The sequence below is a fragment of the Lutra lutra genome, chromosome 8 (genome assembly GCF_902655055.1).
Source record: "Lutra lutra chromosome 8, mLutLut1.2, whole genome shotgun sequence".
NCBI lineage: Eukaryota > Metazoa > Chordata > Mammalia > Carnivora > Mustelidae > Lutra > Lutra lutra.
Window position 1 is genome coordinate 136165953 of NC_062285.1, and position 23309 is coordinate 136189261.

The 23309-nt window shown below is 52.6% G+C and overlaps 1 protein-coding gene across 1 annotated transcript in view; it reads left to right on the plus strand.

Moving 5' to 3' along the window:
• Positions 1 to 585: 585 nt before the first annotated feature.
• The window catches only part of FAM83F (family with sequence similarity 83 member F), a 34005-nt gene continuing 11281 nt past the window's right edge, over positions 586 to 23309 (plus strand). Inside the window, exons 1-3 of the mRNA XM_047743149.1 lie at positions 586 to 1135; positions 22467 to 22634; positions 23156 to 23277. Coding sequence (XP_047599105.1) covers positions 644 to 1135; positions 22467 to 22634; positions 23156 to 23277 — 782 coding nt within the window. The 5' untranslated portion in view covers positions 586 to 643. The remainder of the gene's footprint in view (positions 1136 to 22466; positions 22635 to 23155; positions 23278 to 23309) is intronic.

The window sequence follows — 23309 nt, forward strand, 5'->3', positions numbered from 1 at the left end:
ATTTCGCTTGTGCACACAACCTCCCTCCCCTACACACACACACCCCACCCAAGCCATCACAATCCCATCTGGCAGCAGGGCCCCACCCCCACCCCGGTACCCTCAACGCCGGGAGTGGTCAGATCCACCACCCCGGAGGCACCCCGACCAAGCAGGTGCTTGCGGCCATAACTGCGAGGAAGATGAACGCGTGCCTGCTCGGTGTCCGGCCCTGCCAGGCCGCAGGAAGGGTTAGATCATCGCCACCGAAGGGTCAGGACCGAGAGGCAGAAGCCGGCCAGAGGCCTCACGTGCGTCTAAACTAGGAGACACCCCCCCACCACCACCACCTCTGCAATTTCCTGCCCACCCTGGAGCTCCCGGGCCGGGCCGGGCCCCACAGGCCTGGTCCCCGCCGGGTCCGCCCACCCCCCGCCCCCCGGGAACTGTCCCCCCAGGCCGCCGGCACCGTTCGCGCCCCGCCCCCGACCCCCCGGAGGCAGAGGGCGCGGCCCCCCCGTCCCCGCCCGACGGCCGCGCCCGCGCCCCGGCCCGCGCGGATTGGCCGACCTCGCGGCCAGGTGAGGCGCCCCGCCCCTAGGCTCCAGGTGAGGCGGGACGACCGGGGTCGGGGCCGGGGCCGGGGACGGGCGGCCGCGGCGCCATGGCCGAGTCCCAGCTGAGCTGCCTGGACGAGGCGCACGTGAACGAGAGGGTGACCGAGGCGCAGGCCGCCTTCTACTACTGCGAGCGGAGGCGGGCCGCGCTGGAGGCGCTGCTGGCCGGCGGCGAGCGGGCCTACCGCGAGCTGGTCCAGAAGGAGCAGCTGCGGGACTTCCTCTCCAGCCGGGAGCAACAGGCCCTCCGCGCCGCCTGGAGCCCCTACGAGGATGCCGCCGCCGCCGCTGCCCGGGGCAAGAGCAAGGCCAAGGCCAAAGCCCGGGCGCAGGCGCAGGCCCCGACCGAGCCCTGCGAGTCCCTGGCCTACTGGCCCGACCGCTCCGACACCGAGGTGCCCCCGCTGGACCTGGGCTGGACCGACCAGGGCGTCTACCGCGGCGTGAGCCGCATCACCCTCTACACCCACCCCCCCAAGGAGGAGAAGGCGCCCCACCTCAAGCAGGTGGTCAGGCAGATGATCCAACAGGCCCAGAAGGTAGGCACCGCCCCCTACACCTGTGGGACCCCCACGGGCAGCCCCTGGACCAGGCCCCACCTCGGAGGCAGGGCCTGGGTCAGGACTTCCTGACCGCTCTGGAAAACGGGCCCCGAACCCTCCCTTAAGCCGAGGGGCTGGCGAGGCCTCTGAAGAGGATGACTGGGAACGTGTTCTGCAAATCACAGCCCGCGGAACGGTGGTTTGTCATTCTTCCAGCGACCAGAGGGGCTGGCTTTCCCCCGCCCTGTGCTGCTTTCTCCCTGTCAAGCCCCTCTCTGTAGGGAAGAGTGGGGGCTTTGTGGTAAAATGGGCCACTCAGAGGTCGAGATAATAACCCATGTGCTGCCCAGGGATTTACAAAACCTGCCCCAGGCCACCTTCTCGGTTGGTTTTCAAGCAACAGGGTGGTGGGACTTCTCCACCCTTACCCCAGCCATGCTGTTCTTAGAAGACACCCCCCCCCCCCCCCGACCCGAGTCAAGACGGGACTGGCATTCACCCCCTCGCCTTGGGGGCCAGTACTAGACAAGCAGCCTGGAATGAATGAGGAAACATATTCTGAGAACAAGCCACTGGACTCAGCAGCTGGGGCGGAGGAGGGGCAGGAAAGCTCTCACCGTGTCTCTGCCTGGGGGTTGGAACAAGGGGATGTTTCCCGAGTATCTAGTTAAAATACTGATGGACCAGTATTGTGGTTGTGGGACAAGGAGGGGAAAAATTTAGTGCCCTGGGCACCTTGGTTAGAGTTTCCAGCTGAAACATAGGACATCCTGTTCAATTTGAATTTTGGATTAACGATAAATAATTTTTAGTATTAGTATGCCTCAAACATTGCATGGGGCATACTGATACTAAGATGGTCTTTGTTGTTTTTCTGAAGTTCAGATTCAATGGAGCATTCTGTAGCTTCATTTGCTAAGTCTGGCTCGCCCACGGAGATTTGTTAAGAAACACCAGCAGCCTTTAGTGCCTGGTGCAGAATATACAACAGGGGTGGCTTGGGTTCACCTTTCTAATTCAGCCGAGTAGATGTGGTTGAGCCCTGTTACCCCTGGAGGCTGAAGTGGTCTGGGAGGAAAGAACGATCGAGAAAGACCAGCGGCAACACTCCTCTTCCTGGAAGGGGTGATGCAGGTTGTTGGCTAGATTGGTTCCCAGAAGGAAGCCTTAACTTTCTTTGCCCATATTTCTACCCTCCCTCTCTAAGAAATTCCTTCTTATTTGCCTGAGCTTTCTTTGTATATTGCATTCAGCAAAAGAGAAAGGCGAGTTTGAGAAGAGGTGGAGAAAAGACAAGGATGACAACACTGTGCAGCTGGGGGAGGGGGTCAGCTCTCACCTTGCAGTACTAAAAGCCTTGACTTATTAGCCCTTCCTATGTCCTAGGCTCTGTGCTAATAATTTACTTTCATCTTCTCTTTTGTGTTTCACAACAACTAGGTGAGATGGGCATTTGCCTTCCTTTTTGGTTCACAACAGTTACTTGCCAAAGGTCACACAGCAAGTAAGTGGTTGCGTCAAGATTCGAAAGCCAAAGTCCTTGCTCTTTTTTTTTTTTTTAATATTTTATTTATTTATTCGACAGACAGAGATCACAAGCAGGCAGAGAGGCAGGCAGAGAGAGAGAGGAGAAAGCAGGCTTCCCACTGAGCAGAGAGCTCAGCGGGGCTCGATCCCAGGACCCTGAGATCATGACCTGAGCCGAAGGCAGAGGCTTAACCCACTGAGCCACCCAGGCGCCCCCAAAGTCCTTGCTCTTAATCACTGTGCCATCCTGCCCTGCTGTCTGATGATATGTGGGACTAAACCAAGGGCTTTGAATGGACCTAGCCTGGTCACAACCCGGGGTACATTGTGTGCCCCTGTTACAAAAGGGAGAGACAGGACCCCTGCCTACTGGGGCTGCTAGTCCCTGTGGAATGTCAGGAGTCTCCTGTGTAACGCAATGTTCTTAGCTCTTTAAATATTGAACAACAGAAACTTGAACAATTGTGATCGAGTCCATTATGTACATATTTAACTGGTCGTTACTTCCTGAGTGCCTGCTGTGTGCCAGGTGCAGGCCATAGAAGGATGGAAGTTGTGGTTTTTGCCCTCCAAGCGTGAACTCAAATACTGGGGGATGTGCTGGAAGGAAGAGTGTGTTTTGAGCCTAATCTAGGAGGGCTTCCTGAGGGATGTGAGTTGCATGGTTGAAAGGGGAAAGAGAAAGAAACTTGAATGGCCAATTTCTCTGTTAAGAGACTTGGGAGCAGGAGCAAAAGATTTTTCCTTCAAAACAGCAAGCAGCTTTGGGGCGCCTGGGGGGCTCAGTCACTTAAGCATCTGAATTAGGCTCGGGTCATGATCTCAGGATCCTGGGATCCAGCCCCAAAGTCATCTGGCTCCACACTCAGCAGGGAGTCGGCTTCTCCCTCTGTCCCTCCTCATCCCTTCCACGTGCACGTGCACACATGTGTGCTCTCCCTCACGCACACGCTCTCGCTCTCAAAATAAATCTTTTTCAAAACAAAAAACAGAAACTGGCTTTGACTGGAGGAAGGAGTTTCCCTAAGGGGAGTTCTGTGTGGGGCCTGGCGCGAGCATCCCAAAACTGAGTCCGAAGCAGGTAAGAAGAACACCCCTGGCAGAGGCAGCCTCTGACCCTGTCTATGCTCCACGCAGCTCCCAGGCCTTCTGGACCCCACCATCACTCCCTGTCGCTCCCTTCTCTACAGCACCTTCTTCTCAGAGACCCCACGAAGTAGGTTGGACAGAGAGGTTGACTGTTTCACAGGTGAGGAAACTGAGGGACAGAGGAGGAAAGGGACTTGCCCAAAGGTCATGTGGTTGGTTATGGAAAGACCCAGATCCCTTGGTTCTGCTCTAAAGGCTACATACACCCTCTGAGCACTGCCTGCCCCCGACTGACTCCAGCTTGTCCAACTGGCAAGCGACCGTCCAAGGCTGTTCCTCTAGATTCTTCCCCCTTCCTTTGCACCCTGAGGGAGGGAGTTTCCTTTGTCTGCAGGGGGCAGCAGGCTGCTGTGAGGGCAGGTGAGGCAGCCTGAGTTGGTTTCTGTGCCTCTATGAGGGGGACCGTGGCGGGGAGGCAAAAAAACACAGACACACAGCCGTGTCCCAGAGAGTTTTGGATTTTATCTCATTTCATCTCCCGTAGACCCTCACAAGCTGCTGTCACCTTTATTCCTGAGGGACAAACAGGAAACTAAGGCCCAGGGGAGTGGCCGGGACCCTCCCACGGCCACCGACCAGCGAGGGCTTCGAACCTCAGGGATCCAGGGAGAGGAGCCTAACTGGGGGGACACTTTGCAAATCTGACCGGGGGTGGGGGACGGCAGAGGGCAGGGAAGAAACAGTCGGGCGGGTGTGGAGTGGGAGCTGGTGGCCTGGGAGGAAGGCCTTGGAAGCGGGCGGGTCAGGTCCTCTGCTCCCTCCGCCTCCCCCCCATGGCGGAAGGCCCTTGCCTTGTTCTGGCTGGCTGGCCTTCAGGCGTTCGGCTGTGTTTACTTGTGGGGTGTGGTTTTGTCCCTGCTGTCTTTTCCCCTTTATTTCATTGTCACTGAAAGACGGACTTTGCTTAACCTGTGGGCAGAAAAGGTGTCTTCGGGGACCAAGCAGTGAGTCCCTGACCTGTCTCACACCGACAGAGATGACCGTGGAGGTGGCTGCTGCCTGGGCTGCGAAGGTCATTGTACATGCAGAGGGCTGGGGAGACCTCCAGTGAGACCCCGTGTAGACTGGGAAACCTTGGGTTCTTCCGTCCAAGAGCAGAGGGACCCGACCACTGCACTTGGGATGAGGGACCCGACCACTGCACTTGGGATGGGCTAGTGGTTTGGAAGAACGCTCATCGGGTCATGGCATGGGTGGTTGGAGGTTACCGTGTGCTCAGCCCATGGGTAGAAAACAGACATATAAAACACGCCCCTGCTCTTAAGTAGCCTAATAGTCTTCTAAACCATTGTTAGAACACAGAATGCAAAGGGCCTGACAGAGGGCGCGGCCTCAGGGCCTTGAGGCAGACCCGGATTAGGGAAGGCCCTTTGACGCTGAGGAACCAGCCGCAAGCCTGTCCCAACCAGCAGGAAGGCCGAACCTCCACCCCTCCCGGCGCCCGGGCTCCCTTGTGCCCGCTGGCGTCTGCTTTTGAGGTCCCTGTGTGCGTTTAGAGAGGTTGCCTGTAGAATAGAAAACTTACTGCCCCCCCTGCCTCAGAGACTGACCCTCGATGCTGCTCTCCGGGGCCCCACACCCGGAGGCCCTCACTGCCTCCTGCCCGCTGCCCCGTGTCCTTTGAGCCCCTGTCACCGCACCGGGCAAAGTATTATCTTCATTTCTGCAAAGAGCCCTCTGAGGTCCAAAGGGGTGTAGTGGTTGGTCTGTAGACCAAGGACAAGGAGATTGTGTGGCCTCCCCAGGTGCGTGGTCAGAGTCACCAGTGACCCCACTGACGCAGCCCAAGAGAGGGAGGCTGGTGGACTGGGCTGGGGCACTGGGCAGCTTGGATGAAGCAGGAGCTCTTCATTCCTGTTCCAGCAGAGACCCACCTGGTGATGGGGCACAGAGGGGCCTGGCCCTCCCCCTCCCCTGCCCGCCGATAGGGCTTTGTCTCCTTTCTGTCAGGGCCCAGCCCAGGTGCTACTTCTTCCTAGGCACTTTATCAAATTTTCAATTCAAAAATGACCATTTTGGGGGCGACCTGGGTTGCTCAGTCAGTTAAGCGTCTGACTCGTGATTCAGCTCTGGTGGTGATCTCAGGCTTATGGGATCAAGCCCCATGTGGGGCTCTGCCCTGATCATGGAGCCTGCTTAAGACTCTCTCCCTCCTTCTGCCCCTCCCCGTAACTTTCCCCTCTCCCCCCAACCCCTGCACATGCTCTCTGAAACAAACAAAAGTGACCTTTTTACTGTCCGACGCAGCTCCCTGGTTGCTCTGGGAAAGCCCAGTTTCTCTCAGGGGCTGGCAGCTTTGGAAGAGTGATACCCCACCTTACTCCTCTGAGTCTCCTTTGCAGGGCCCCAACGGTCACAGGCAGTCAGTGATTTGTATAAACGGTTGGAAACTGTCCCATTGTAACCAACTGTCTGACAGCAGAGAAAAGAATGCTGTAAACTGGGGCAGGGGGCAGAAGGATTTAGGGAAAAGCACCAGAGCAGGAGGCGTGGTTTGCCGGGTTAACAGCTTGGTTAGGGTGCTGAGCAGTTGACGGGGATGAACGAACAGCTGGGAACATGGGCCCCGGCCGGGGGCAGGGGGGGGCAGGTATGGCAAAGTCTTGGAGTCTCTGGCTCACTGTGCCAGAAGGCTCAGGTGGCAGTGTTTGCCACTGAGCGGAGCCTACTGTCTTCCCCTCTTAGCCTCAATCAACAATCCCCTCATTCAAGGACATCCTGCAGATAGTACTGAGCAGTCTCTGTGCCAAGCCCCATGCTGAGCATTGAGGTATTGATATGAGGCAGATAAAGAAAAAAAAAAAAAGTCCAATCCACCAAACCCTTCTTCCCTGCTCCAGTAACCATCCCGCACAGACTTTGATTCAGACGCACAGGGCAGTTCCAGAGTCCCTGTCCCCTGGAGGCTGGTGCGTAATCGTGCAGCTGCAGCTCAGGGGACTAAGGACTTGTAACCCTTCCCAGATCTTGCCCCAGCCTGTCCCGGCAGCACCCCTGCCAAGCCCCGAGCTCTTTGGCTGTTGGATTCTGAGTGTCTCTCCTTTATGCTCAGTCACTGATCCCAGGAGCCAGAATTTCCAAGCCGTGGAGTCCCAGCTGCATGTCAAGGTCAAGGCCAGGCCTTGAAAGACCTTTAAACTGCAAGGTCATGGTTTCTCTCCAGATCTGGCCACTCACTAGCTGTGTTCCTTTGGGTAAAGCCCTTCCTTCTCTGAGGCTTCTGACCTGCAAAATGGGACGCCGATACCTAGATTTCTGGATGGTTTTGAAAAACAAAGAGGAAACTACATGTGAAACCTAAGGCCACTGAGAAAGTATCCCCCAAATGTCAATTGTTCTGGAAAGTAACTGATGCCTTCTCTCTCTTCTCTCAGATCAGGGGAGGGAAGTGAGGCTGAATTTCCTCCCAGGAGATGAATCAGGGGAGTTAGGAGTCACTTCTCATTGCTGGGGGCCCTGTGCAGGTGTATTTCCTTTTCCTCCTTGGAGTAAGAGAAGACCAGCTGCCTGTTCCCCCCAACCCCACCGCCTTTACCTGTCGGCCTTTGTTTGGTGAGGACTCTTTGTTCAAGTGGCTGTCTGCCCGCTTTGCTGTCTGCAAGGCTGTGATATCTGAGTCCTCAGACAAAGATCTCCTCTAAGTTCCACCACAGGCAGAGAAGAGGCAGGAAGGCACAGAGGTGCCCCAGTTCCTAAACTGGGGATCCCCAAGGGTGTTCCCCTCACACTAGCTTCCAGAAGGGCCTGACTGGCTGTGTGGCCCAGCCCAAAGAGCCTGAGAGCAGTCTGGAAATATTCCTCAGGAACTAAATCTTCCATAGGTGGGCAGTGCAGCACAGCGGGGCGAACCATGTTCCTCTCTTTGGAGGAGAAGGAGGCCTAGACTTGGTTCTTCTGAAACACTTTGGGTCCCTGAAACTCTGATGATGGGTGTTTCTCAGGGAGTTCAGACATCAAAGATGGGGCCTCAATAAAGGGATGACTTCTTCATGACCTTCTCTTGGTTGGGTGGGGGCGCAGATCAGGCTTGTTGGGCTGCGGTCTCAGGAGACCAGGCCACTGCCAAGGGAAGTACACAGTTGGGAGCCGGGAGCCTGAATGTCCTCATTCTTGCTCAGGTTGTCTCTGTCCTCGCCCACTTGGTGACCTTGGGCAAATCATTTGACCTTGCCAGGCCACCATCTCTGCATCTGTAAGTGAGGATAATTCTTGCTTTCTTGCTTACTTTCACAAGTCTGCCTGAGGCTCTAAAGCAAGACTAGCATATAGCACTTTGAAACAGATGAGTAACATATGCAAATAAAAGGGGTTTCTATGAAGAGAGCTAACATTGTTGAAAGACGGGTGCTACGCTATTTCCTTTAATTAATCCAGTCCTCAGCCCCTCACAAGGGAAGTGCTGTTTTCCCAGAAGCTCAGGGAAAGCACAGGGTCATAGAATTTGGAAGAAGCTCACTAGGATTCCACTCAGGTTTGAGTTCAAGGCTTGGGTGCTTCTGCTACAAATGCCATTACCCTTGGGGACTGCCCTCTGGGGCCACCTCTTCCTCTGAAACTTACAGAAACAAAGTGTGTTTGTTGCCAGTCGGGCTGGGAAGCTTACAGACTAGTTTGGAGACAGACACGTACGCAGCAGCCGGCTGCTCTGATCTGTGCTGAAGGGGTGAGAAGACAATTCTCTCTACTTGGAGATGTTGGGGCAGGTGTTGCCTGGAAACTGAGGGTTGGTAGCTTTCAGGGACTTACATTGTCTTCTGAATGGCCATTTTCTGCCCCCCCCCACTTGTGACCTCATTCACATGCTGATGAGATTCCCAGCCGCCACCCCTAGTCCTTCCATATTCTCAGCCCCTAGGATGCTGCCTCACCTTGGCTGGTGGCCAGATCCACCTCCCTTTTCTCAGTGTATACAAGGCAGAGCCTGTTCTTGGGCAGGATTCCAACCTTGGGGTGGGGGGAGGTAGGGAGCAGGGCAGAGAACAATCGAGCCAGGGTGGGTCCTGCCTGCCTGCCTGGGCTCCTGGCCCTGTCCTGAGCAACCCCCCACCTCCCTGAGTCACTCTGGCGATTCCTCCCCCACCGCAGCACCCCACCCCAGGTGCTGGGACTGATCCGCTCTAGCTGCAGCTGCCACCTTCCCCAGTTTTGTTCCTCCTTCTCTGAAATTCCTGAAGTCTATGGCCTTGCTAATGAGCCCATAATCATAATCTCAGCCCTGGAATAGAGCTTTTGGCTTTTCTAATTCTTAGTCTCTCTGGACCAAGTTTCCCAGAACCTGTAAGCTCATCCCCTCATAGCTTGTGTGGTGGTCCTCATTCTGTGGGACCCCTCGAAGTACGGCCTGGGTGTGTGGCAGGCTCTGGATAAATATTCTTTTTGTTCTCTTTTCTAGCAGTGAGTCTGCAAATGCTTGGGGCGGTGTTAGGGATCAGGGTTCTTTACTTTTTGGTGGGTCTCTGAGGACGGACAATGAGTATTCTTAACTCCCCCACCTTCCCTGAGGGTTTCCAAACTGTCTGGAGAGTCTACACATTTGTTCATTCCTTCAACGTGTTATTGGGGACCTATTATGTGCCCGTTTGAGAAATAAACAGCGGAATACAATGTGGACCCTGACCCTGACCTTAAATCTAACGGGGGTAAAAAGAAAAGGAACCGCAGCGCAACTGGGGGAGGAGGTCGATGGCTGTTCGTGAACACTTCCATGCCAGACGTGCAGGTGCAGACCTTTTTAGAAAATATTCTTTCATTAAACTTTCACAACAAGCCAGCCAACTTTCCATCTTACAGATGGGGAAACAGGCTCAGGGCGGACAAGGTCACACCGCTGGTAACTAGTGGAGTTGGATGGAACGGAGTCTGCTTCCCACAGAGCTCCAGGGCTAGGAGAGGCCTCCCAGGGATTGACAGCTGAAGCAGCCAGTGTGGAAGGGAGGGCGGGGCAGAGGGCGGGGCTTCACAAGGTTGGGAGGCCAGGGAGTGCACTGATTCCCTTTATTCCTTGCACCCCAGCGCCGTCTGGACCACCTTCCCCAGCCACACCCCTCCCTGCCCTCTCCTCTGGGGAAGCCCTCCCAGGTAGCATCACCAGGCAGTGACCACAAAGTTGTCATTTCTGCTTCTTAGAACCTCCCAAGTAAACTGCCGACCCCAGCTGTCTTGCGCTGGGGGATCAATGCAGAAATACCCCGGAAGGTGCTTTCCAAGTCCCACCTTGCTCTGCCCCTGCCGCGTCTAGCGCTCAGAACGCCAGTCTAGTAACCCAGACCAGCCGCTGGTCCTAAAAATCTTCTGTGTATCTTCATTGGATTTTTTTTTTTTTAGCAGCTGATTTATCTTCCTAATTATGTTTAGCTTTAAGCTAATGTTAAAATGAGCTTGCATGAGATAATTTTCACTAATTAACACCAACTTAGTGCAGGGAAGTTGTCCCAGAAGCCCGCCATGGGGCACAGAAAAGCTGGCCTAGGATCTTAAAAAGAATTGCTATGCTTACTCCCTAGCGGGTCACATATGGTTCTTCATGGCTGAATTAGTTGACCTCGCTCACATGGGTGCAGTCTGTTCTCTTTCTCTGAAGAGCCAGTCTGGATCTCCTTTACGTTGTCCCCTTCAACCTAGTGTGGGGTATGGGTGTCAAGAAGGAGACAGCTTCCCAGGGTCAGATCACCAGGGAGAGAGTCCCAGCACCACTCAGCAGGGAGACAGGACCTGAGGGGCCGGGAGCAGAACTTTGCCCAGAAGCCAAGCGGCCGGGAGAGGAAGCAGCCAGCCTGGGCGGAATTGGGCTCCTGTGGCTGCTGCTGCATCACGGGAGCCCAGTGTTTAATGAAGTCTAATTAGTGAGCTTGAAACAATGTAACATGGCTACAGACAGCTGGGAGGCTCTGCTGACAAAGCACAGATGTCCCGCTGGTAGAATGGGGGCAACTTGGCCTCCAGGCAGAGAACAGGACTCCTCAGGTTTTGGCTCTGCCCTCTTGGTAGGCCGGGTCTCTGGTCCAGACGGCTTCCTCAGCATCCCGAGGGAAGCCCCCACTGCGGAGGTCTTCTTAGAACATTTCCTGTGTGTCAGGCTCTGGAAAGGAGGGAATGACAGGTCTCTGTCCCCACCTGCCAGGTGCTCAGGACAGACCCAGGCCTGAGTAGACAAGCATTCTGGGAAAGCATTCCCGCCCTCGGGGCTGGGAACAGAGAATTATCCTGGAACAGCCTCTGTGAAGAGTGGAATTAGGCGAGAGGAAGGGCATTCCCATCACCACGGGGATAGGGTGGAGGCGGCATGTGTCAGGACACAAGGGGTGTGTGTGTGGTGGGGGGCAGGGAGGAGCTGCTGGGTGTGTTTGGAGAACGTAGAATGATTTCTTGTGCTGTGAATTTACTGTCAGGAGAGAGAGTGAGTTGGAAGTATATGGAGGGTCTTCAGCTGGGCGAAAGGTTTGATTCTGTAGGCAGTGGGGGGCCAGAGTGTTTGAGCAGGGCGATGACATGTTTAGGGTTTGTTGCTGGGTCCGCGTGCCAAGAGAGAGAGTGATCGTGTTGCAGGATTTATCTGCCTTTAGTGCCCGCGGCTCTTGGTCACGCCGCTTCAAAGAATGAAGAGGTAGATTCCAGATGAAGAGCGGTGGGCAGCAAGGCAAAGTTTACTGAGTGATTGGATAAATCTCCCGGAGAGGGAGGGGCCTGAGAAGGCTGCCCCCAGAGTTTCTAAGTTTAGGGGTTCTTATGAGCTCTCTTGCGGAACTGTCTTAAGCAACCAGGCTGTGCTGAGTGGTGCCAATCAGGGCTTTGGTATCTGTCTACCTATTCAGTTAATGTCTACACACCGATGGTCCTTTTTTGTTAACATCTGGGGGCCTATGTCTTAACTACCCCTTGCCCATGATGGTGACAAATGCTTTGCAGTTAATTGTTTTATTCTAGGATTTTTGCAGAAGTCACTTCTGCAAAGCAGAATGTCAGTGCGTGTCCCCTCTCAGCTGCAGCCCAGGATGTCAGTGCTATTTGATCTTGGCTGTCCCGACTCCATCTTTTCTTGCTGGGGACCCCGGCTCTGACTACCTCACTGTCCAGCTGCCTCCTAACAATCGGGACTGCACCGCTCCAGTCCTGTGCTCCTCACGGAACCAGTAGCTTCACTTTACAGGTAGAATTCAGAGGTCTTCCCGCCAGCGTGGGATCCCTGACTCCAAAGTCTGCTTTCTGCACTGCAGTACACTCTTGGCCTGGGGCTTTAGCAGAATGAATCTGGAGCCCAGGGTGGGACATTAGGAAGGGGGTGGGGGCAGGGCCAGGCAGTGTTCCTTGCGCGTCCTCCCCCATGAGGAGGGTGTGCAACCCCATGGGGGCTGTGCAGACCTCCCCTGTTGGCTCTCCTCTCCCTCCACCGCAAGGTGCAGACATGGAAGGCTTTCTTATTCAGTTGTTCACACCTTACCGGGCTTGGTGATCATCCAGAGGGAGCCTTGATGACAGAAGGAAGCCCGGTGTACCCGGAGCACCGAGAGCCCCCGCCCCCGAGATGAGTTGTCTCCATCCTCCAGCAGCACCTCGCTGGGCTCCACTAGCAGCTGTGCTGGTGGCATTCCCAGGGCCACGCCGAGGTCCCCTCTCCTCCGGCAGCTGCGGGCTTACTCCCTTCCGGCTGCTTGGTGTGCGGGCAGAGACACCCAGCATTGCTCGAGGAACAGTGCCTATGCAGGCTCTTCTCTTAATTGAGCTGCCCTTCCCCTCAATTAGTTCAAGTTCTGACCTTTCTGTAAATGTAGTGTTGTCTAGGCTTTAATCACCACCCTGGGCTGGGCCTGCTGGGCTGGTACCAAACACAGGAGCAACATCTCCACCTTGATGTCTGCGCTGGCGGGCGGCTCCCAACGCCGGCTCCCTGGGAGCTTGGCACCCCCTCCCTGGCTTTCTTTCTCTGTAGCCCCTCCTCCCAAGTGATGGCCCCTTCGTTCTGTCTGCCTTCAGTCTCTGAGAAGCCGGCACCAGCCTGTACCCGCCGCTCACCCCAGCTCCTGTGCCGTCTGCATTATCTCACTTAAAACCCAGAACGACTCCGGGAAGGCATCACCTCCCCATGGGAGGGAGCTGGGCCAGAGAGGAGATGACTCACTCAAGGCCCATTCAACCAGTAAAACTGTCTGCGTCCAGAGAGTGTGTTCTCTTGCCAACACCAGTCAGGACTCGAAGTGTGACCCATCACCGCCTGCATTCAGATCACCTGCGGGGAAGGGTGTTGCTGAAATGCATTATTTAAGGGCCTGCTGGATGAGAATCTCTCCAGATGGGACCCTTGAATCTGCATGTTCAGCAGGCACACCACCGTCCCCAACCCACCCCAGATGATCCTTTGTACGGTGAGGTTTGACAACTACTGGCTGTGGACCTTGATCCCTCTCTGGGGTTATAAGGGGAGACCCCTGGCTGGCTGACCCAGCACTACCCTCCACTAGAAAGGAAAGGAGTGCTGTCTGGTCCCAGACAAATGGACTGCCCTGGGTTGCCAGACAGATGGCCACCTGCAGCCCACCCTACCCCGAGGAACCTTAGGGCCTCTGGTGTGGGGACTTAGTCCCATCTACCCATTAAGGGGTCACCTTAATGACCCCCTATAACCGTACAGCTTTTTCGTGGGATTTCATGAGCATGACCTCATCTGAACCTCCCAGCAGTCCTGGGAGGTGAAAGTCGGGTCCCAGGCTCGTATACATAATCAGCAGGAAGCAGGAACTGGTGGGCTTTCCTTGGGCCATAGCTTGGTGGGCTTTCTTCCCTTCCTCTCTAGAAAGAGGGGACTGTCAGCCAGCATCCATGCAATGGACAGGCTTGGCCTGTGGCCTCTTGCTTTTCCCCACCACGGAGCCAAGCGAGAAAGGCACAGATCTCTGCCACACCCGCCCCAGTGCATCAGCGGGGAACTGGGGAAAGCAGTGAAGGAGAACGTGGTATTTGTCCTGCTCCACTGAAGCAGCCTGGTTTTGTGTGACAAGAAGTGGACTGGGGGCCTCGCCAGAGTAGACCTGTGCCCAGAGCTGCACTATCCCCATCACCTGGGGGGAGGGGTGACAGGTTGGTGTCCTAGGGAAGCTCAGGGCTGTGGTGAGAAACCTAGGTTTTCGTCCTACCTCTGCCAAACAGAGTCAATTAACCTTGGAGGTGGGCTCCAGTTTGAAGTTTCCTCCTACTTCCGAGATTCTGCGTGTCTGGCACATCCTCCAGGGCAGGACCTAAGTGCCGGGGGCAGCCTGTGCCCTGTAGGCGGGCACAGCTGAGAGCGCATGCTCCACTCACTGCCTTGCATCCCATGGCAGGGGGGACAGGCTCCCTTTGGTCATTTTCACAAATGTGCGTGTTGTTACCCGTTGCCGGCAGCCCCGCCTCCTGGCCTGATGGACTCTGGCTAAGTACTGTCCTCACATAGGGGCTGGCTGCTTCTTTAAGATCTTGGGTGCCAGAATAGAGGCAGAGAGACCAGACCTTTGAGCTGTCGCTCAGGTGGCAGTCCCAAAGGGCACCAACTTCTTTTCTCTTCTGTGCACCCTTGAGGAAGAGCTTTAACTCTTGCCTTCCAGCAAGATGATCTAACCAGGAGGCTTGCCTAGTATTGTTTGTCTTCCCCACCCCAGTGCCTTGTCATTAATGAAATGAAAGAACTACAAAGCTCCAACTGCACCCCACAAATACAGTATACAGGCATTCGTGCCGCAAACACAGAGAGCTGATTTTGTGTAGAGAGGTCCCCCGAGGGTGGAGACTCTGAGGCAAATCACATGGTCCCTGCCATCCAGGAGCCCACAGCCCAGGGAGGGGAAGAGCTGTTGAGCCGATGTTACTTACAATACAGTGTCAAGGACCTCGCACTTGCCTGGACTACAACCAGGGCAGGAAGCAGGGAGTGGCGAGCACTGCTGGTTAGGGGTGGAGGGAAGTTCAGGAAGTTCTTGGCTGAGCTTGAAAGCTGCAGAGGAGTTTTCACCGGGTTATGGGAGGAGTAGGACCCAAAAGGACTGAAAACTGCCAGAAGTGTGTAGCGGTTCTCAAAAGGGAGTGGGGGATGGTGCAGTTTTGCCCCCAGGAGATATTTATCCATCACGTCTATAGATTTTGATATAGATTTTGGTTGTCACCATGCGGAATGAGGCTACTGCCATGCAGCTATACAGCGTGCACAGGACAGCCCCCCACAGCAAAGAAGCACTGGCCCCAAGATGTCAGAAGAGCCACAGCCGGGAAACCCCATGTTCGGGCCATGGCAGGTCCTTCTGCACTACAAAGGGACAGAGGTGATGTGGCCCAAGCTGAAGCTGGAGGGGCAGAAAGAGGACAATCATAAGGCCCTCCAAATGCCAAACTAAGGAGTTTGGACCTCTCTCAAGGCCCCTGAGACCCCCCCCCCGACCCCATTTCAGGAGGCTGTGGTCTGGGGGGTTGCTGCTGGGGAGAATGAGTAGTAGGAGAGACTAGTCAGGAAGCTATTCCAGGAGTTCAGTAAGAAAAGGGGGGCCTGAGTGAGAGCAGCAATACGGTGGGAATAGGAAGGAACTGACCCAGAGAAGGTAACACGGAGCAGGTCAGACCCACTGGGCTCAGCGACCAATCAGATGTATTCAGTGGGGCAGGAGGAGGAGGCCAGTAGACTCGGACTTCTGGCCAGGGTGACCAAGAGGATGTCGGTTTTGGAAGTGCCTGTGGGGCAGGCTGGTGAGATCCGCACCACACATCTAGTCCGAGTCACCCAAACACACCAGGGGTGCTGGTCCTGGGCAGTCTTGAGCAGAGCTGCCTTGGAGCATGTGGGGAAGGTGGGAGTCCTTCGGTTGTTTTGCTTTCTAATAGCAATTAAGGAATCCAGACAGAGAATCTGAAAAGCTGGCAGTGTAATTAAAGGTAAATGACAGAGGGGTGTTCTGAGGCTCCCTAACCCTCTCCTGCCCGGCTTCGCTCCGCCCCCCCCCCAACCCTTACGCCGGCCGAGGCAGGATATCAGAGATGTTAAGCTAACCAAACACCTGATGAGAAGTGTTGCAGCATGACGCCTGCTGCAGCTTCTAAAAACTCCTGCCGCCTCAGATTAACCTCTCCCCCTGGGCACCGCACATCAGTGGGTCACCATCTAAAGGACACTGGAAGCCTGCTGCTGCTGGGGAGGGGGGTGACTTTTCTCTGCTGACAAAATCGGTCTCCCCGGGTTCTGAGCCTGTGACGTCCTTCCTTTCATACCCCATTTTCCACTGGCTCCGGGAGTCTGAAAGTTGGGTTTGGGGTAGAGGATCACGTGGCACTGAACACCACGGTAGGGGTGGGGGGTGGGGCGGGGGAGGCTGGTTTTCCTGGGGCTGGAGCTTCAGAGCTGAATGTCAAGCAGTGCCCTCCAGAGACCAAAGCGGAGGGTAATTATCACTTCTCCTCCACAACGAGATTGCAGGAGTCAGAGAGCAATTGATTTCTCTTCCGACTACAGATATTTCACTGTTTAATTGGTAGTGACACAGATGGCTGGCTCTCGCCAGGGTGCTGCAGACCAAGCCTCCTGAAAGAGGGGGGGGCCCTCGGGACTCATCTCTCCCTCCGGCTGGTGATCCGTTTCCACATCACATCCTCCGCCAGGTGGGGTCTGGTAGGGGTGAGGGTGGCCAGCTCCCTGCTTGCTTTTGCAATTGGGAAAGGAACGCAGGAGAGTGGATCCAGAAGTGACTTGAGAGCCAGGCAGGCACTCCCCAGCAATACGTGGAGAGTTGACTCTGACCTGGACACTGCAGGGAGTTTGGAAATGAGCAAACAATGGCCTCTGGCCTCAGATCGCACTTAGGAAGGAGGGTATCAGAAGCCCTATGACACAAGGGGGGGGCGGGGGGGATGTTCGATGCAGTGAAGCCCAAAATGTCCAGTTAAAGCCGTCCATGACCCAGCCCAACCCCACCGTACTTACTCACTACCCTGAACTGCTCTGGGTCGCCCGCTTTGGGTTTGTCTGTCTGTCTTGGACCTCAAGCGCAGAGCTGATTGCGACCCTCGGGTCATGGGCCACTGCCGTCATGCTACCACAGAAGACCCCTCTTGTTTTATTTTCTCCTTCCAGTCCTTTCTCCCTCCACAGGCAGACACCCTAACGTGTTCAGTATATGTCCATGCACATGTCTGTACCCTTGGAAAACATATGCAGTATTATTTTATGTCGTGTGTTTTTATTTACATGAATGGTATTAGGTTAGAGATGTCGTTCCCTGACATTTTATATCAAACTCTCCATCTTTAAAAGAACTGTTCTGCCCTGGAACTAGTACGTTGCTTCTGCCGGCTACTAAGCCCTCTGCAATGCACATTCCTCACATTTTCCTTACGCATTCTTTTTTTTTTTTTTTAATATTTTATTTATTCATTTGACAGACAAAGACTGCAAGTAGGCAGAAAGGCAGGCAGAGTGGGGGGTGGTGGGAAGCAGGCTCCCAGCTGAGCAGAGAGCCAGATGCAGGGCTCGATCCCAGGACCCTGAGATCATGACCTGAGCCGAAGGCAGAGGCTTAACCCACTGAGCCACCCAGGTGCCCCTATGCATTCTTCTTGAGATGGACATTTAATTGTTGCCAACTCCTTGCTATGCCAAAGAAAGCTGCAGCAAATATCTCCATTCCTGCCCCCTTACAGACTGTGGCAAAGATCCAGGAGGTTCCCTGGGTGCACGGCCAAGAGCGGCATTGCTGAGTTGAGTTATGCACATTCTTAAATCCACCACGCTCTGCCCACTGCTGAAGGGAATAGCGGCACCTGTGTTCTCTCCCCCAGCCGCCCACGCGAGTTCCCCTGCCCTCACATTCCAGTACTTGGGATTAGCCAGCTTTCACATTTTTAGTGAATATTACAGTTATAAGGTGGTATCTCTCTCACTCTTATCACTTTGCTTTAATTTGAATTTTTCTGATTACTAATGAGTTCTGCTTCTCTTTTTATACTTATTAGCCATTCAGGTATCTCCTCTCGGAGTCGCCTATTCATATTCTTTGCCCATTTTTCTAATTAGCTCCCTGTCTTTTTCTTGCTGGTTCGCAGGGATCCCTTGTATATTATTAATTCCATTTGGTTGTAGACATTACAGATATCTTTTCCCTGTCGTCAATCAGTTGCCTTTATCTACAGCATCCTCCTTTGAACAGAAAATCCCTAATTTGTCAAATGCATTGTTTTTTTTTTTTAAGATTTTATGAGAGAGAGAGAGAGAGAGAGGAGAGCGAGCATGAGTGGGTGAGGGGCAGGGGAGAAGCAGACTCCCTGCTGAGTAGGGAGCCTGACATGGGGCTCGACCCCGGGACTCCAGGATCACAATCTGAGCCAAAAGCAGACGCTTAACCAACTGAGCCACCCAGGTGCCCCAAATGCATTATTTTTTGAATTTCATTTGCCTTACAACTTGTGCTTTTAGACTTTTAAGAAATCCTATCTTATCAATTCCTTTATTAGTTTTATCATTCACATTTAGGTATTTAACCTACCTGAAATTCACCTTTATATACATCGGTGTAAGGCAGGGATACCCTTTCTCTCTCTTGAGTAACCCAGTATCTCAGTTACATCTGCTAAGCAACATCCTTTGTCCACTGAGTTGTAATTCTGCCTCTGTCAGACTTTAAGTTCTATATGTTCATGGTACATAGTTCTGTTCACTGGTTTGTTTTTCATTTCCTTCCTGCCTCAGTACCACAATCTTATTACTATGGCTTCGCAGCATGTCTTACTATTGGTAGGAAAAGTGTCACCTCTCAGCTTTTCTTTTCCTTTTTTCTTTTTTTTTTTTTTTAAAGATTATTTATTCATTTGAGAGAGAGAAAAGGCACAAGCAGTGAGAAGAGGCAGAGGGAGAAGAAGAATTTCTGCTGAGCAGGGAGCCCAATGCGGGGTTCGATCCTAGAACTGGGAAATCGTGACCTGAGCCGAAGGCAGGCACTTAACTGTCTGAGTCACCCAGGTGCCTCTCAGTTTTTCTTTTTCAAAATTGACTTAGCTATTGTAGATCTGTATCCTTCCTTACATCCTAGAATTATTTGGGTTTCTCAAAATACTGACTGGACTTTCATTGGAATTGCATTGAATTTTATTAATATGGTGAGAATTTGATTTTTCAAATATTGAATCATGTTATCCATGAACACAATTTATCTCTTCATTTATTCACATATTTTAAAATATCCTTGAATAGAGATTTCTAAATTTCTCAATAAAGGTATTAATCTTAAATCCTATGTATTTAAAATTGCAATTTTGATCTTATTTTTTTCTCCCACCCCCGTTTTTAAGTTGATCACTACTGTAGTATAAAAGTGCTCTTGGCCTTTGTTAGTTTTTCTTGTATCTGGCTATCTTGCTAAATTCCCCTGTTAATTCTAATAATGTTCATCTACATTTTACTGGGTTTTCTCTAAAAATAACATCTCTAAGGGTGGCTAAGTTGTTAAGCATCTGACTCTTGATCTCAGCTCAGGTCTTGATCTCAGGGTAATGAGTTCCAACCCCACGTTGGGCTCCACACTGGGCATGGAGCCTACTTAAAAAAATTAAAAATCGTCTCCAAATACTGGTAGTTTTGTTTCTTCTTATTCGTGTCTCTGTCATATTGCATTGGTCAGCACCTCCAGTACTTTTTCCACCAGAGCAGTGGTGAAAGTATTATTGACATTCTTGGGACTTGAAGGGAATGCATCTAACGTTTTTCTGTTCAGTATGTTTCATGTGGGTTGTTGTTTTTTTTTTAAGATTTTACTTATTTATTTGACAGAGATCACAAGTAGGCAGAGAGGCAGGCAGAGAGAGAGAGGAGGAAGCAGGCTCCCCGCTGAGCAGAGAGCCCAATGCGGGCTCGATCCCAGGACCCTGAGATCATGACCTGAGGTGAAGGCAGAGGCTTAACCCACTGAGCCACCCAGGCGCCCCTCATGTGGGTTTTTTATAGATAGCTGTTATCAAGTTAAGGAATAGAAGGTCCCTTCTATTGCTAGTTTTTTGAGAATTTTAATCACAAATAGGGATCTCATGTATCAAATACTTTTTTTAAAATGATATTATTTATTTATTTATTTGAGAGAGAGTATGAGCGGGATGAGGGGCAGAGGGAAAAGCAGACTCCCCACTGAGCAGGGAGCCCAACACAGGGTTCCATCTTGGGACTCTAGGATCATGACCTGAGGCGAAGGCAGACGCTTAACCCACTGGGCCATCCAGGTGCCCCATGTTATCAAATACTTCTAAAAAACCTATTAAGATAATATATGATTTCTCCACCTCGACCCCATAAATGTTATAAATTAAAAGAACAGATTAATCATCCTTGTATTTCCAGAATAAACCTTACAGGATTATGCTGTATTATGTTTAATTTGCTTTTAATGACTTAACTATGTCATTCTCACATTCAAATTCATCAGTATGTAAATAGTCCTAATATTTTTTTGTCATTTTTACTATTTCTTAAATAATATGATTTCTTAAAAAGTAAATATGTGTGTGGTTATTTCTGTTTTTACTCAGCACTTTATCTGCATTCCCTGTTTTTGTCAGCCTCGTCAGAAGTTTGTCTATCTTTTTTGGTCTTTTTAAAGAACCAGCTTTTGATATGATGTTTCTAAAATACCTTACAGAGTCGGAGAGACTTGAGTTCAAATCCCTGCTCTGCTACATGTTAACTGTAAGACCTTGGGCACATCATTAAGCCCCTTTGCATTTACTTCCTCATCTGTAAAATGAGAACAGTCCTCCTTATTTTGAGGATCAAATTAGAAAATTCAGTGTGGGGCACGTGGAAAGCGTGCGGTGCCTGTTAGTCCCTGTCTTTAGTGCCTTTGTTTACGATGTGTTCTTTGCCAGAAACACCCGCCTCATAGGCTTCTGCTAGCCCCTGTGGATGTGGTGTTCAGATTAGAAAAAGCTATCCCTTCCTCAGGCAGGCATATCTATCACTCACACCCTCAGCCCAGAGCCCATGTGCAGTGCACAACCCGCATACCCATGCATGGCAGCCCCGCCCACTTGCCGGCTCGGTTTTCCTCCCTGTTCATTTCTCCTGGTCCCGGAGGCTGCCCATTCTTCAGGTGTTAGCTTCCCTGATGAAGCCTTTCTTAAGAATTTCTTCTCTGGCTAGAAGCAATCATTCAGTCTCCCTCCCTCCTGCTGCCCATCCTCCCACACCCCCTTCCGACTTTGAACTCACCTCACAGATCACTTGTACTTCTCTTAAAGCATTTATCTCATTTTGTCTCACATCTTACTTAGTGCAAATGGCTTATCATTCCAATGGGATTAACCCCTTGAAGTTAGGGATTAACGTTTGTCTATAGATCCCCCCTCTGCTTCTGGGGCCCAGTAAACTTTAACTTATATGGATGATTGAGTATGAAATGTGGGAGCCAAGAACAGTCATAAATAATATTGCGTGAATGGAGGGGGGGTTCTTTAGAGGCAGGGGGAGGGTAGAGCACTTGTGTGAGGGTAGTGGGGATGGAGGATACCACTGTTGAGCCTACCACTGTGCTCAGTGCTCTCATGGTTTGTCTCCCTAAGGCCTCACAACAGCCCTTTGAGATAGGTCCTGTTACTAGCTGGGGTACTGGTGAGTCCATGGTGGAGCTGGTCTACTAGGCCTAGTCTGTCTGACTTCAGAGTTCAGGCTTCCAGTGGCAACAGCTAACAGAAGCCCTCAACCGTACAGTGATTACCATTTATTTATGACTTTTACAGTTGTTATCTAATCTCAATGGCAAGATGAAAGTACAGGGTAAAGGGTATCCCCACTTTGCAGATGAGGAAGCAGAGGCTCACCAAGGTTAAGTGACTTGCCTGAGGTCACATACATAGGAAGTTGATATAACCAGATCCGTTGACCCCAAAGCATGCCCTTTGCTCTGCATCACACGCACAATGCTTGGGGCCTGCAAGAAAACCCTGCCACTGGAGCAGACGAAGGTTTGCATAGGAAAATGAAGAAGCTAAGGTCAGAAAGGCAGATCTGCCTCAAGCTGAAAACCTCACCTTCCACGACAGAGCTTCAGGACAGGCTTTTAGAAACCAAGGGTCCTAGGCAGTGACCTTGACTTGAGGGTGGTGTGAGATGACCCAGCCACCTGGAGGCCAGGATAGTTTGAGCTCCCTGGAGCTCTACCTGAATCCGTACCAACGGGAGGATGGGACCATGCACAGCTCTAGGGAGATCAAAGCACCCAGGCTGGCAGAGAAAGGGGTTTGAGCAGATTTGCAGGTGGTAAAAATGAGTCCATCCCATGCTTCTCAGTGACTTCCTCTTCTTAAGCCTACTTGTTTCCCTGGGCCACTAGGACCAACTTTCCTCAACCTCCTAGATCTCCCTGACGTGGCTTCTGAAGAGCTGTTAGAGAATGCCCAGGGTGGGGTAGTGGGGATTTATCAAGGATGAAGCACAAAGAGCATAGCCTGCCTGGACCCCCAGGCATTTCTCAGGGCAGAGAGCCCATCTCCGGGCTCAGATGTACTCAGAGCTGGGTGGGACGTGGAGAGCCCAGGAGTGGTGCAGATGGGGTGTTTGGCTCTTGGCCTCTGGTTACATAGGCCCAGCTAGTCCTCTCTGGGCCACAGTATATCACTACAGAGATGGAGTCACCCCATGCCTCACTAGTCACCCTTCCCCACCCAGGTCATTGCGGTGGTCATGGACTTCTTCACTGACAGCGATATCTTCCAAGACATTGTGGATGCTGCCTTTAAGCGCCGGGTCCCGGTGTATATCATCCTGGATGAGGCAGGCGTGAAGTTTTTCTTGGAAATGTGTCAGGGCCTAGAGCTCACCGACTTCCGCATTCGGGTAAGTTGTACCACTGGGGTAGGGGTGGAGGGTGGAGGGAAGAGGGGCAAGAGATGAGATGGAGGCTGCCTCTGCCCCCATCCTCTGCCCAGTTCAGGCAAGAGTTCAACACCTTTCTTTCTGTCTAAAACCTTGCCTTGAGAATTGATAACCCTGACTTACAAGCCCAGCTTAAATTTTATCTCAAGACTATTGAGGTTAAGGAGGCAGCTCTGGCCCAGTCCTGGGGTGCTCACCCTGCAGAGTCACTGTCAGGATCAAAGCTAGGGCTATGGTTGTCTTCCGGGGAGCTTTGGGAGCAGGCAGGAACCACCTTGGGCTCATCTATGCTCAAAGCAAGATCTGCTAACTTCCTCTTGCTCTCCACATGGGGTTCTACCTTTACACCTGTGGGAAGTAGAGTCTAGCATAGACGGGAACCAATAGGCAGGGCAGCACGGACGAAAGGGCTCCTTCTCTGCCCACACAAAACTTGGCTCCCAGTCTCATGAGTGACAGTGCCTTTCCACTCTTCTCAACAGAACATCCGTATCCGCTCTGTAACAGGTGTTGGCTTCTACATGCCCATGGGGAAGATCAAGGGGACCCTGTCATCAACGTTCCTAATGGTAGATGGTGACAAAGTGGCCACAGGATCTTATAGGTGAGTTGGGCCAGGTCAGAGAAGGACTCAGA